At 41.8% G+C, this 15,558-nt stretch overlaps 1 protein-coding gene across 1 annotated transcript in view; it reads left to right on the plus strand.

The window, feature by feature from the left end:
• Positions 1-705: 705 nt before the first annotated feature.
• The window catches only part of MAN2A1 (mannosidase alpha class 2A member 1), a 159,968-nt gene continuing 145,115 nt past the window's right edge, over positions 706-15,558 (plus strand). Inside the window, exon 1 of the mRNA XM_065873309.1 lies at positions 706-840. Coding sequence (XP_065729381.1) covers positions 706-840 — 135 coding nt within the window. The remainder of the gene's footprint in view (positions 841-15,558) is intronic.

A 15,558-nucleotide genomic window follows, 5' to 3' on the forward strand; every position in this document is an offset into this window, starting at 1 on the left:
GCGGTGGGGGGCGGGAGGCGCCGGCGGGCGGACGCGCGCTCGGAGGAAACTCCTGCCGGACCCGTGCGTCCCCGCGCCCAGGGTGCACCCCGGCCCGGCCTCAGCGGCGGCGGCGGCAGCAGGAAGGGGCTCTGTCGGGGGAGGCGGGGGCGGTGCCACGGGGGCGGGCCCGGCTGTCCCGGCGCTAAGTTGTGGGGCCCGGTTCCTCCCAACCTGATTTCTTTCCCCACGGCTCCTCGGACCCAGTTCCGCGCCGCAGAGCCTAGAGCCGCCGAGCCCGCACCTCCTGGGTGAAGAGGACACGCCTGCCCTGGTCGAGAAAACTTTTCCTGCCGACTTGGTCGGGCGACGGTGGCAGGAAGTCCAGACAGCGACCTTTCCTCCGCCTGCTCCGCGCGCCCTGCCGGGTGCCGGCGCTGAACTCGAGATCTAGTTTGAGCGGGCTCCTTCCGGGCTGCAGGCGAATCCCGCCTCAGGAGGGACGCCCGGCCCCAGGGAGGGCGGTGGGCCGGGGCGAAGGCCAAGGGCGCGTGGTGGCGCCGGAGATAAGGTGCGGAGCGCCGCCCGGACCCGCATCCGCAGCGGAGAGCGCGGAGAGCACAAGCCCAGGAGCAGGGAGCCTCCGGCGGCCGCTTCCAGGAGTCCACAGTCCGTCTCTTCCTCCGGGTGAGGACAGTGCCCTGGCCCCGAGTCTATCGAGGAAAAATGAAGTTAAGCCGCCAGTTCACCGTGTTTGGCAGCGCTATCTTTTGTGTGGTGATCTTTTCGCTCTACCTGATGCTGGACCGGGGTCACTTAGACTACCCCAAGAGCCCGCGCCGCGAGGGCTCCTTTCCCCAGGTAAGGAACGAGGAAGTGGGAACGCGGGGCTCCGAGAGGGTAGGGGTGGGGGCCTGTAGTTACCCGGTGCTCCGCGACCTCTCCCTCCCGCCGAGGCTCCGCGCTCCGGCAGGGCGAGGCCAAACTGGAGGAGGCTTGGATCCTCCTCCAGCATGGGCTCCGCAGCCACCTCATCCCGGGCGCGCGGAGTTAACAAAGTACCAGGCGGCGTGCGGTGGCCGGATCGCGCTCAGGGGAAGTGGCCGTGTTTCCGCACTTCGCACCCGGGCTTGTTGGGGTGGTCACCTGCTGGCCAGTGAACCGGCGCGGCGTGAGGCGCTCCCTCGCCGGCGCAGCGCCCACTGACAGCTGTTGGTGAGCCCCTAGGCCCACACAGGGTTAAGTTGCACTTACCCTCTGCGCGCACCCAGTCGCGGGAATGGATCAAACAAACCCCATCTGGGTGTTACATTTATTTATTTATTTATTTATTTAAACTGCACTGTCGCTTGAGGAAAAAAAGTTTATTCCGTGTTGTCTAAGGTATGAATCTGTGGGGTTGATTTTAGTGTCGTCATTCTTCAGCTATTACATGGGGTTTGTTTGGAGCGGATGAGGGAGCCTAGTGGGGAAGCGCTTGTTATACTCCAGCCTGTAGCTATGGGGCGCTCAGTCCCGAGGCCGCGGTCAAATTGTCAAACGAGTTGGGAAAACGACCTGTCTTAAGTCTTTTATCTCAAGTTACTAAAAATAAGCAAACGGAGACAATCGGTTCTGTTTGGGAGGATATACCGCGTGTGCAATTTGTTTCAAGTTCTTTGCCAATGACCTGTACGATCCAGAAATTTTAGTAAAACTGGGTACTGGGTAGTATCCCCTGTAATGAATGAACCGAAGAACTCAAAACCCTGACAAGCTGATTTATCAACTACTTCATTCAAGGGTAGAGAAACGTAGGACGTGAACAAGTTGGTGTTTTTTTGTTTGTTTTTCTTTTGTGTGACAGTGTAAATGACCAAAGAATATTCTTGCCTTTTGTTCTTGTGAAACGCTAGGACAAAAAGCTTGAGTTTAATGAAATTAGACTACTAATTTTACCTGAATTATTATGAAAGTGAAAAAAAGACCCCTTTGTGGATGGTGTCATCAATACAGAGCATTCAAAATGCTTTGCAGACGAGAGATATTAAAAATCTGGTTGTAAACAGATGTATCAAAAAATTTAAAAGCTTCTGCTTTTAGGTAGTATTATAGAGAAAATAGTTTAGAGTTTGTCCAGTGCTTGTTGATGAGATTGGATAAAACAGTTAAAAAGAAAAGGCACGGGAGGGAGGAAGGGTAAACCCTCTGAAGCCAGAGCAAGAGGAGGAATTCTAAGCCTTTTTAAAATATGTTGTACAATTTTGGGGCTTAACTTACTATGATTTTCCCCCCAGTAATCCTATTTTTTCGAATTTTCTCCATTACAGGAAAAACCATAAAAACTGATAGATTTTACTTAAAGTGTTATCTTGAGTAATGTCCTTTGGCTTTGGCTTAATGAACACTTCTCAATGATTTATGCACACATCTGGGGCTGGGGTTCTCTGGCAACCTTGACATTTTACTGTTTCTAAAGAAGTGAGTGAGTCATTTGGTTACTGGGACGTCTTAGGCGAAGTCAATTCCAATATTTTAATATCCAGCCCTAGTCCTTGTCAAGGGGCTGAAGTTCTGCTTACAACATAAAGCATTTAATGGAAAGTGACAGTGGCTGCTGGAAGAGAAGGCCCTGTGTATATTCTGTTTTGTGTGCAAGGGGAGAGGGTTGGGAAGGTGGAACGTTTTATACTTAAGTTTGCCGTTCTCAGATTTTCAGTACTGGCTTTTCGGTGCAAAAGGCACCTTTGCTGATTTAGTTTTGGAGAGCCACTGAATCCCCACGCAGGTGGACTGGATAAATGCTGTATAAGCCTAACTCTTGTATGTCTGATATCAGCCTGTGTGTCTTAGTCTTACATGGTAAACTGCATTCACACAATCACCACCCAATAGGTGAGGAAACTTAGACACAGAGAGAGTAACTTGCCCAGAGTCACACAGCTAAGAGCTGAGATTTCAACAGGCAGCCTTTGGAGTCTGAGCTCTCAGCCACTGTGCTGTACTGCCCCCTTTAGTAATCCTTTGCCTACTGTTTAGTCCCCCAACTTGCTTGTGGAAAATAGAGCATAATGCTCTGCAGCTCCTTAGCTTATGACTTTTTTTTTTAAAGGAGTTTTTATTATGAAGCCCTAATGAATGTGCTGCTTTTTTTTTAAGCCTTTTTTAAAAAAATTAAGTGTTTGATTTTGAGATAATTGTAGATTCACATGCACGTATAAGTAATAATACAGAGATCACATGTATCCTTTACCAGTTTCCCCCAGTGGTACCATCTTGCAAAACTATAATATAGTATCACACTTTGGATATTTATATCTTGATACAGTCAATATACAGAATATTTCCATCACCACAAGGACCCCTTACATTGCCCTTTTATAGCCACAACCATTTTCCTCCTGTCCCTGTTCCCTTCTAGCCCCTGGCAATTACTCACCTGTTCTCAATTTCTGTAATTTTGTCATTTCAAGAATGACAAGTGAAATCATGTAGTGTGCAACCTTTGGGGATTGGCTTTTTTCACTCAGTCTAAATCTCTGCAGAGGCATCCAGGTTGTTACATGTTTGTTCCTTATTATTTTTTGCTGATGTTATTACCTTTTCATTTTTCTTTTGTTCCTTATTATTGCTGAGTAGTATTCCATAGATAGAGCACAGTTTGTTTAACCATTCACCCATTGAAGGACATCTGGGTAGTTTCCAACTTGGGGCAGTTTATTTCAAATAAAACTGCTATGAACGTTATAAACATTCACATAAGCCCTCATTTCTCTGAAAAATGCCCAGGAGTACAATTGCTGGGTCATAGGGTACAGGCATACCTCAGAGATATTGCAGGTTCAGTTCCAGACCACCGAATGTGCTCCTTTTTATGAAACGTTTAATGGTTGAGATTTATATCTCTCCCAGAATGTCTTCTAGCTCACTTGAGAGCTAAACATTATAATGAAAACCATTATGCAGCATAGCATCCTAGCATTTGAGTTGATTTTTATTTTTTCACTACTCCTAACTCCTATGTAAATCTTAATCTGATGAGAACACCAAGCATAGCAAAGCTAGGTTGCACTAAATTATATTTCTTTGATGAGTTTGGGTATTGAATTCCTTAGTTTTAATAGAGCCAAGCTAGTCAGTCACTATAAATCATTTTGGGTGTCTAGTAGAATGATTTCTCTAGAAAGGGATTGATTTCCTCCGAATTGTCCATTTTAGTTCCTTCCAGTTAACATGGAACCTTACATGGTCCATCATGTAAACAAGATATGTTTTAAAACCGTCTTCAGTTGAGAGCAGTCTATTTGCTGTTATTCTGGGTTTCTTTCTTTTTGCCTCCTCCCCAAGTGTGTTTTCCACCACTTGGCCAGACTCTGGGGTGGAAGTGGGCCCAACTCTGGGTGCTCTAGGTTCTCCCACCCTGGAGCAGCTGCCTGCCTCTGAGATAGTCCTTGGAAGGCTTTCCCCTGTGCTTCCAGGAGGAATTCCTTTGAGGCCTTGAGGCAACAGGTGGCTTTGTCTGTTTTAGCTTGTGTGTATTTTAGGGTTAATAAATCTCAGCTAGAAAAATTAATAAAAATTCCACTGTGAATGAGAGGCTGGCCAGGGCCTAATGCCCTGAAGGTGCTTTGAGGTAATGTAAGAATTCGAGCAGATGGAAAGGAGAAACATTGTTAAGGTCTTTCTGAAATTCTTCATCACTTCCTACAAGCGATTTCACAAGTTGCTTACTATCTACTTTGTGTATAAGAGGATGGCTTGTTAATGTCTTATGTTTGAATCTGCAGAATTAATGACTCAGGTTTTGTATAACAAATGATCGATCTTTAAATAACTAGTATAGCATATGGTCATAGCGATTCATATTAACCCTTGAAAGTTCAGAGATCGGGACTGATGGAGAATGTGAAAGTGAAGTTCAGATTTTATCTTGGTGCCCAGAAAACATTTATCAAGTGAGAAAGTGTGAATGCCTTTAAGTATTTAATTGAAAGATGTTGGTAGGTGGGGACTTTTATGTTTTTTTTTTTTTTTAACTTTTACTGTGAAAATATAATACACATATAAAAACATGCTTAAACACTTTACATCTCTAGTACTTTCTTAAGTGTTCAACACAGTATATGTTTAATTAAAGTTGACCTCAGTCCCCCAGTTGTTTTTTCTTGCTTTTAAAAATCTGTGAATCTTAAGAATAATAAATAGAAAAATACGATTTTTCTTGCTTCTCCACACTCCAGTGCACTCTATTTATAAACAATAGCTCTTGTTGGGGTTTGTGCAGGTGTGTAGAAGGAAGTTTGTTTCATTCCTTGGGGTACACTGTTTGAGAGCTGTGACTTTTGGGAAGTGATGGAACTTTGACCTTGACCTTGGTGACAACCAGGGATTTAGGAGAAATGAGTGCAAGAACATGAAAGCCCCTGAAAAGGGCTGTTTTCCTTCACCCCCTCCGGAGTGGAGTCCAGCAGTCCTTCAGGACTCCTCCTGCCAGCATGTTTCACTAAGACTCAAGAGTCATCCTATACACGAACTAGGACAGACAGTCATGACTGCATCTGGTCTGAAGGCTTAAGTTTATTATTTTTTAAATTGAATTGAATGTGTTATTCCCAGACCAGCACTGCTGTCAGGACCTAAACAAATACTTTTGCTTGGGAGATGTTGCAATCCTGTTTATCTGAAGGGGATTTTCTCTGTGACTCATTAATTAGCATTAAAGGATATCTGGGCTGTGGGCAAAACATTGACTAAAATTACCACTTTTATTTGTTGTTTTTTATTTTGAGTCAGCTATTGCTTTTGGTGATAGCTGTTTAAACTTTGGCCTTTTTTGACAGACTGGACTAAGTGTTGAGATTGTCCTAGAAAGAGTAGTTCAGTAGCTGCTTCTGATTCCCTGTTTTTACTCTTAGTTTTCTGAGTCCAGCAGTCTTAGTTTTCCCTTGTTGTTCCCTCACTTCCATGGAGATCTGTAAGAAAATGGGAGGATATTCAACAGCTGGGATATAATCTCTGGTTGCTGGGTTATAAAGGCCTCATTGCGTTTTTGGCCCCTTCCGTCCTGGTGGTCATATTCCTGGTAGATCAGCTTTTATAGTACATGTGGAAGAGAGGAGGAGGAACTCTAAAGAGCAAATTTTGCTTCTTTTCACAGTTGTGATTAGTAAGTTGATCAGGAGAGGAAGTGTAGACCATTTTAGCTAAAAGGGGTTTCTGTTTCAGTTATAGGTGTTACACCAAAGCTGCTAATTTTAAGGTTGAAACTGTGTTTAGGTTCAAACAAGTTTGAGGGACGATTGTTCTGAAATGGAGTTGAGACCTAGTGCTTGAGTATTGCTGAATTTACCTTGTGATAGGGAGGAAGTAAATGATTTGATTTGAGTACACTCAGTCTCTTGAGGTTACAATGTAGCTTTTCTGTGAGACAGTGTATTTAAGGTAATGCTATTTGTATTGCAATACTTCTGTGCAGACCAGTGCATAGTAGGTATCTAGTAAATATTTCATGTTAAATTTGTAAATTTAACACGTTATATCTAAAGAAAAGATCAACCTTGAAGAAAGCTAGTTTAAACGTGTACATCTCTACCTTTGGCTGCCTCACAAACTCTTTGCTACTGACATTTGGGGCTGGATTCTTTGATGTGGGGGGCTGTCCTGTGCATCACAGGATGTTTAGCAGCATCCCCGGTCTCTACCCAGTATATGCCAGAAACACCTTTCCCCAACTTGTAGCAACCAAATGTGTCTCCGCACATTGCTGTATGTCCCTTGGGGGAAAAAAAAATCAACCCTGTTGAAAACCACTTTGGCTGCAGTCTAGCCAAAGGCCTATTCTTTATACCCATAGCACTTTGTTAGCACTTTGCATTTTAGGAAGGAGTGATCAAAAGGCTTAATTCTTTTTTTTTTTAATTGAAATATAGTAGAGTTACAATGTTGTGTTAGTTTCTGGTGTACAGCAGAGTGATTCATTTATATATGTGTATGTGTGTGTGTGTGTGTGTGTGTATATATATATATCTTCTTTTACACATGCTTTTCCATTATGGCTTATTGTGGGATATTGAATATACTTCCCTGTGCTATCTAATAGGACCATGTTGTTTATCCATTCTATATATAATAGCTTGCATCTGCTAGTCCCAAACTCCCAGTCCAACCCTTCCCCCCTCTCCCTTGGCAACCACAAGTCTGTTCTCTATGTTTGTGAGTCTGTTTCTGTTTTGTAGATAAGTTCATTTGTGTCATATTTTAGATTCCACATATATCGTATGGTATTTGTTTTTCTCTTTGTGACTCACCTTATTTAGTAGGATAATCTCTAGGTCTATCCATGTAGCTGCAAATGGCATTATTTCATTCTTTTTTTATTTCTGGGTAATAGTCGTGTGTGTGTATGTGTGTGTGTGTGTGTGTGTGTGTGTGTGCCATATCCTCTTTGTCCATTCATCTTTAGATGGACATTTAGTTTGTTTCCCTGTCTTGGCTGTTGTCAATAGTGCTGCTGTGAGCATAGGGGTGCATGTATCTTTTTGAATTATATTATAGTTTTGTCTGGATAAATGCCCAGGAGTGGGATTGCAGGATCATATGGCAACTCTATTTTTAGTTTTTTGAGGAACGTCCATACTGTTCTCCATAGTGGCTGCACCAATTTGCATTCTCACTAACAGCGTAGGAGGAGGGTTCCCTTTTCTCCACACCCTCTCCAGCATTTGTTATTTGTAGACTTTTTAATGATGGCCATTTTGACCGGTGTGAGGTGGTATCTCACTGTAGTTTTGATTTGCATTTCTCTAAGAATTAGAGATGTCGAGCATCTTTTCATGTGCCTATTGACCATCTGTATGTCTTCTTTGGAGAAATGTCTCTTTATGTCTTCTGCCCATTTTTTGACTGGGTTGTTTGTTTTTTGAGTTGTTTGAGCTGTTTTTATATTTTGGAAGTTAAGCCCTTGTCAGTCACATTGTTTGCAAATAATTTCTCTCAGTCCATAGGTTGTCTTTTTGTTTTGTTTATGGTTTCCTTTGCTGTGCAAAAATTTATAAATTTGATTAGGTCCCATTTGTTTATTTTTGCTTTTATTTCTATTGCTTTGGGAGACTGACCTAAGAAAACACTGGTACGATTTATGTCAGAGACTGTTTTGCCTATGTTCCCTTCGAGGAGTTTTATGGTGTCATGTCTTGTATTTAAGTCAAAAGGCTTAATTCTACTACTCAAGGATAACTAGCATTTTTTTGATGACTGAAATGTATCCTTTCACTAGATGCCCCAAATTCACTTACATTTTTAGGATTCTACATTGCACTATGTTATAGAAAATACAGGGGTAGATTATGTTCATATGGAAGTTCAAAATGGAAGATTATTGTAGTGAAACTTAATTTAAAAAAAATTGGACCATGCTTATTATTCTGAGAAAAGCATTTGGTCAAGTGATAGTAAATAGACCACGTTTTACTTTCCGCAAGCTTAGTTAGAGTTTAACAGTAGTCTAGATTTATTCCCCTTGCCTTTTAACACAGGAAAATAAGATATATTGATTAGTAATAAGGTAGTATGGAAGGCATATGCAAAAATAATTTGAGTTGTCTAAAGCTTTCTCAGGCAAGATATTTACTTTCTTCAGTGTATTACTTGTTTTATTTCTGCTAATTCTGATGATTCTGGTTACTGCATTTTGTATTCCTTTTTGAGATTAGAAAAAGCAGGGAAAGAAACTGGAAAATAAAGTGGATGGAGACTTCCTTCCTGTTCATTTCATTTGGTTCTAAACAGCCTTTTTAAAGAAAGGGGGTGGAGGTAGGGGTAGGAAAAGAATGAAATTCTGGGCAAATATTCTCCTTCCTTCCCTTTTGTCCGAAGGCCTGTGGTCTTGAACTTTGCTGAAGTCAGCTAACTGTGGGCCCAGTCTGGCCTGACACCTGTTTATGTAGGGCCACAAGCTAAGAATGATTCTTACATTTTAAAATGGTTAAATATGTCATGACATGGTTACACTCATTCCTCTGTGAATCGAATCATCTCCGGCTGCTTTTGTGTTACAAGGGCAGAGTTGAGAGGTTGCGACAGAAAGCGTAGCCCACAAAGCCTAAAATATTTACTGTTTGACCCTTTGCAGAAAAAGTTTGCCAACCCTTGGTTTAAACCGTATTTCTCTGTTATTAACATTGGAGGCAAATAGTGTGGTTAGATCTGTTGAAGCAGAGGTGGGTTAATTAAAAACAAAGTTCTCGTAAACTGGTTATTAGGTAAGCATTACTCAAACTTAGTTTGTGTTTTGAGAGTGTGGTTTAAAACTTGTGTTGTCTTTGTGTTTCATAGATTTCCAAGGGTCCTTGGGGAACTTCTGTGCTAGAGCACGGGCGTGCTTGACATGTTTAATTTGTTTCCCTTCTATCACCTGAAGATTTCTCACTCTGGGACCGATCTGGGACAGAGGGTTCTAGGGCATGAACTAAGCAAAATTGATCCATAGTCTTGAGATTGCAAACCATGACTTTATTGTGTCTTGGATTTGCTGTAATTCACAGATGGGCTGAATTCAGAGCCTAATCTGACTCCTTGGGTTGGTTAGTACCGTGGAAGGAGAGCCCAGGTCCTTCTGCAAAAGGTACCTTCTGCAAAAACCATAGATCTAGGCCGGAACTTGGCAGTCATCTCTGGGACCCCGATGACTGCTCAGCTTGAAGGCAAAGAACTGACTACCAGGGTGTCTGCAGGGGCACTGTGCTACTCTGGTTATCCAAGAGTAATTAATTCCTGCTAATTTTGATCCTTCTTCATGCTTCTTAATGATTATGTGTGACTTTCATCATTCCTGTGGCACAGGCCACCATCCCGTTTGTGTCCTCAAAGACTTTACTGTCACCATTAAAATGTAGTGCACTTCCTCTGAACAAAATGAGTGTAATGCGTCTCATTGAGTGCAACTTTTAAGTGGTTTCTTTTTTTCATTTTCAAATATATGCATGTGTGCATTTTTCACATGTAAGTGGATTTCTGCACTGGCTTCCTTTGCAGGTAGTTGCCTTCAGAAGTCCAGCAAAATCAAATGCTTTTTGCAAAGGCAGAGCAGGTCCCAAATGAGACGTGATCCTACCAGTGAACATTATTGTCCTGAATCAGGAGTCTGGAGAGCCGGGAAACTTGCCAATTTTTTTTTTTTTCTTCTAAATACATGTTTCTTCCAGGTCTGATGGTGTTTAGTTTTGTAATGGGAAGCTCTTCCTCTTCAGGATGAAGCTGTACATTGGGCCTGAAGGTGTACTTTGCAGCTTTACCCTCTTTTCCCTCCTGCAGGTGTGGAGGAATCTGGAATTTATTGGTCCTGGCCTTTGTGGCAACATTTTTACCTGTGGAGCGTTAGAGGATGGAAGCCTGACAGTCTGAATCATTCTCAGAATTATTTTCTACATAAAAGAAGTCCTGAATTTCTGTTTTTAGAATCAGTGAGGTAGTCATTCTCTTAGCAGTCATCAGTTCCCCAGAAAAGTCATAATAGGAAAGAGTCATAGAATTTTTGGAGGGCCCTTCCTCAGTCATTTTATTTATTTATTTTGCGCGGGCCTCTCACTGTTGGGGCCTCTCCTGTTGTGGAGCACAGGCTCCGGACACACAGGCCCAGCGGCCATGGCTCACGGGCCCAGCCGCTCCGCGGCATGTGGGATCTTCCCGGACCGGGGCACGAACCCGTGTCCCCTGCATCGGCAGGCGGACTCTCAACCACTGCACCACCAGGGAAGCCCTGGAGGGCCCTTCCAAGGTTAGGTAATTTAGTCTTTGATTTTTCAGATAAGGACACAGACGTGTAAACTGGACCTCAGCAGTTTTGTTTTGGTTTTTTGGCTTAGGTCCCATAACTAGTCATAGCATACCTGGGACATGCTTGCTGTCCTGTAATTCAATGATCTTTCGTTGTACTACAGCCAGCATATATTTGATGACTCACTATGCGTTAGGTACTATGGAAATTGTGATAGACATGCCAGATATATTATTTGCTTTTTGATAGAGCTTCTTAGTTATTTGAGGAGACACAACTGCCATTTCTGAAACAATTAGAGACAGTTGAGTGTTATTTAGTTATTCTTTAGAAGAGTTAATTTAAAAAAGTTAGAACAGTGCCTGGCATGTAGCAAATGCTCAATAAATGCTAACTATTACCAATGAACAGAGGTTTATATAGTATCTGTTATGTATAAGGCATTGTTGTAGGTTCTGGGTATAAAGGAACTAAGAATAAAACAAGAGTCCATGATCTTAATTTATATTCTTAATATAAGGGCAAAGGCCTTAAAGAGAATTCAGAACTAAGTTCGTGTAATGGCCTAGCTCCAACTGACCAAAGGACATGGGACAGAAGCTAGGCTTTTCTGATTGGGTAGGACTTTGAAAGGAGAAAAGACATTCCTAGTGTGAAGTACAATGCTTCTGAAGGCTCGGAGCCTGGCACAATGAGAAGTAAGGAGGTTGGTTTGATTTATAATATTTGGAGCTTATAAAGAGTAATTGGGAAAACTCAGCAGGTAGTTTGGGATCAGATTGTGAATTTTCCTGAGAGCCAGTGGGAAGAGTTATGAGTTGGATGGTGGTGAACCATTCGAAGTTATTGGGTATGTCAGGAAGCTGCTTGAGAAAACCAGTGTTGGAGAATTAATTTCATAGAAAATTTTAGACCTGGAAGGGAGCTAAGAGAATATTAAATCTAAATTATTCCGGTAGCAGGTGTGTAGGAAGACTCAGAAGCAGGAAGGCAGCTGAGAATCTGTTTGAGGTAATACAAACATAAGGCAATAAATCCCTGTACCAGTATTGAATTGGCTGGAATCAAGAGGAAGAGGGAAAATGTGGAGACATTTTGCAAGAAGTATCGGGCTTTCTAACAGATTTGAAAAAGGGTAATGATGGGTGGCTTGAGTAAAAAAGGTTCTCCCACCTTTTTCCTTTGGGGCATTTGGAGACTGCTTGTAGTGCTTGCAGAAGGGGATAGTTGGAAGGATAAGCTAGTTTGGGAAGCCAAGTTCAGTTTCGTTTATGATGAGGTGGATGTGAGTGGAAATAGCCAAGTGGGCTGGAGTGCCAGAGGGAGAGATCGGGGAAGGGAGATGCTGATCTGGTATCATCAGCACAGTTGAGAATGAATGAGCTCACATGGGGCCTTGTGAGAAGACAGCAGAGAGCCAAGTAACATTTCCTATAGCCCAAAGCTATGCTTCTTAGATTAAGATTACTGTGTAGCAGATGTTAATAAAATGCAGCAGCTTGTATTCAAATTGTCAGAGACCAGTTCATTGGTCAGCATACCTCAGAAAAGGTAAGGCTATCATAAGGAAGGATTACAAAGAAGGATTTCAGTAGGAAATGAAAAAAGGCCCATTTCACCTTTGGCCCAAATTATGGGACTAAATTATTTTTTCTAGGTTATAAGAACAAAAAATAGATTACTGTATGTGTGTGTGCATGTGGGGTGTGTGTGTGTGCACGCGCGTGCGTGCGTGTGTGTATGTTGGGGGGTGGGGGAGGGAGAGGGAGGAAGAGAGAGATTTATTAAAGACCAAAAGGCAGCACTCTAAGCAGGGGCCTCATAGCTCAAGGTTGTTCTGAAGATCAAACAGATTTCTGAGGATACCCCCAAACTGCCTGTTGTTTATAGCAAAGAAGAGCCTGTCCCATTTGAATGGTGGCTAGCCTCATGTCCCTCACCCCAGAACTGAAGAAGAACTCTTTGTCCCCAGACCAATTAGTGAAAATTTGTAGGGCCAAATGACAACACTCAAGATGCAAGATATTGGGCTGGCCAAAAATTTCGTTTGGGTTTTTCCATAAGATGTTACGGAAAAACTCAGACGAACTTTTTGGCCAACCCTGATACTTCTTGTGACTTTCAGGGGAGATCTAACCAATAACTGTTTAAAAGAAAAAAAATTTGAAGAACCCAAGAAATTAATATCTTTAACTCATCTCTGATAGCTGATAGTATGATATTTAGAAGTTTGCTATTTTACATTCTTTTATGTTGCATTGTGCCTTACTATTGCTTTTGTTGTGTCTGTGGTATTTATCGTGCTCCTCCTTGCCCTTGTAGATCAATTGGTTCAGACCGATTTTTTAAAAATTTATTTTATTGAAGTATAGTTGATTTACAGTGTTGTGTTAATTTCTGCTGTACAGCAAAGTGATTCAGTTATACATATATATACACATTCTTTTTCATATTCTTTTCCATTTTGGCTTATCACAGGACGTTGAATATAGTTCCCTGTGCTATACAGTAGGACCTTGTTGTTTATCCATTCTGTATATAATAGTTTGCATCTGCTAATCCCAAACTCCCAACCCATTCCCTCCTCCTCCCCTTCGGCAACCACAAGCCTGTTCTCCATCAGACTGATTTTTACAAAGTCACTAGGAAAGGATTTGTAAAACTTTAGAATATTTGATGCTTAGAAAGAAAAGTAAGGAAATTCAGAATTTATAATAATTCAGGTGGGACTTGCCTAAACACCTGTCTCTTGTCTGTAAGGAATAGAGGGGCTTATTCGGGAAATGAATAGTATAAACAAGACTGAAGGTAGGCTGATTATCTACTTAATACAATCCTGCCTTCAGAGATTCCCCAGAACTATTTCTGTATGAAAAACCGTCTTAGACATGCCAATTGCATTTATTTTAATAGGCTAACACTGTTTAGGTTGATTTGTTTTTTCCATTTTTGACAGTTACTTTCTTTTCACATTAAAATTGTGTTCCTCAAAATTACTGTGTAAAATTATAATATGTCGATAGAACTTTTATTAGCAGATACGAAAATATAATATATGTCATTCCTTCATGGAGAATGAGTTAGGTAGTATAAATGGATTGTGCATAATAACCCTTGTGTACAAAGACAGGCATATGTCAAAAAATATAAGATAGATTAACAACATAGACCAGAAGTCTTTGATCAGATGAATGCATGACAGTATGATCCTGGTTCCTTGGGAATTGTTGCAGTCTGAAAGTGTATCCCATGAACTTTTATGCATGTTCTTGGGTGGGATACATTGTTGACATATTATCTCAGAGTACTATGTGTAAGGATAGAAATTCCATTAAAATATAAAATATGTTTTAGAAGAAAAATTAGTATGATTTTTTAAAAAGTTACAAAACTATAAAGAAAAGTAATGTCCCATGGAAGAGTTTGCAAAGTGCTGAATTAAAGAATTCTATTAGTCAACACCTAATTTGCTTAGTGCCACTTAATTGCAGTTATTAACTATATTTGAAAGTAATAAAACTGTACTGTATGAAAATATTTTATAACGTAAACATTTTGTGCTGCCTGCAAGGCCTTGTTCTCATAATCATTTTTTAAAAGATACCTGTTTTGCAGAATTTCACTTTATACAGTGGCTCGGTGCCTAAAATGTGGCCTCAACAGGAGGTGGTTCCTGTGCAGCTGCACTGGGCTGCTGTGGATGGGGATGATAGGGTTCCAATTCCCGTAAACATCTGGAAACCCATAGGGTGGAAGGAGAGCTGTGTCCTGGAGCCCACAGAAAGCTGCCAGCAATTGGAATCCTGACCGTACTTTGGAGGTGGTGAGAGAATGGGATTACAAAGATGGGGAGAACCACTGTGGTCTGTTGTTTTTCTGGGTCAGGGCTGGGATCCTCTGTAGTGATTCCAGCAGCTACAGAGTGGTTACCCACATGCAGCCAGGAGGAATCTTTTGGGTTCCCTGAAGGAAGCAAGGGATGGTGAACTTGGAGTCCCAGCTCTTCCCTTCACAGTCACTTGGCACTCTATTCATATACCTACATCCAAGTAGCCTTTGTTACTGTCACACCTAGGCAGGTGTGAGATTTATGAATGATGATTTCCAGGGCAAAGAGTGCCTTGGCTCTTGTGTTTTGGCAGGGTATTATGTAATTAAGTATTCTTTGTGCTCCCACGGTGAGGGCATTTATTTCTTTGAATGCACAAGTAGAAGCACAAAGACAATACCTTGGAAGAGATTCAGGCATGATCAGCTCCAGGTCTGGGTAAATCACTGAAAGGTCATTTGTAATTGTGGTTTGTGGCTTGTTGATAGAGTAGTAGAGTTACATACATAACTGTGGCCACAGCCTTATTTCACACTCTTTCTGGCCTCAGCACTGCACATCTTAAGGAGTGGAGTGGTCACTTGGGTGACTTGTCATTTTATCAAACCAAAATGCTTTCCTGTCACGTGCCTGAGATCTGACTAAATAGCAGGATTTTTCTGTATAGTTGCATAGCAGCTCACTGACGTGGAACTAAGGCAATAACGGTGACACCCCTGCTGGAAATACAGACTCTCTTTTACCAAATCACTGTTCCTATATTTAGCTTTAATGCAGTGGTTCTTAACTGGATATGTGTGAGAATTGCCTGGTGAGCCTTTTACAATGATAAAAGGCAGATCTGTGCACTCTCTCTCTGGGTAATCCCATTCATTCCCACAGCCTTAAATTCATATTTATACTGACCACTCAAGTTTATATATTCTCCTGACTTTCAGACTTGCATGTCAGTGTGACACCACTGTTGAGCTATCTAATAGTTCCAGAATGGAACCTT

The sequence above is a fragment of the Phocoena phocoena genome, chromosome 3 (assembly GCF_963924675.1).
Source record: "Phocoena phocoena chromosome 3, mPhoPho1.1, whole genome shotgun sequence".
NCBI lineage: Eukaryota > Metazoa > Chordata > Mammalia > Artiodactyla > Phocoenidae > Phocoena > Phocoena phocoena.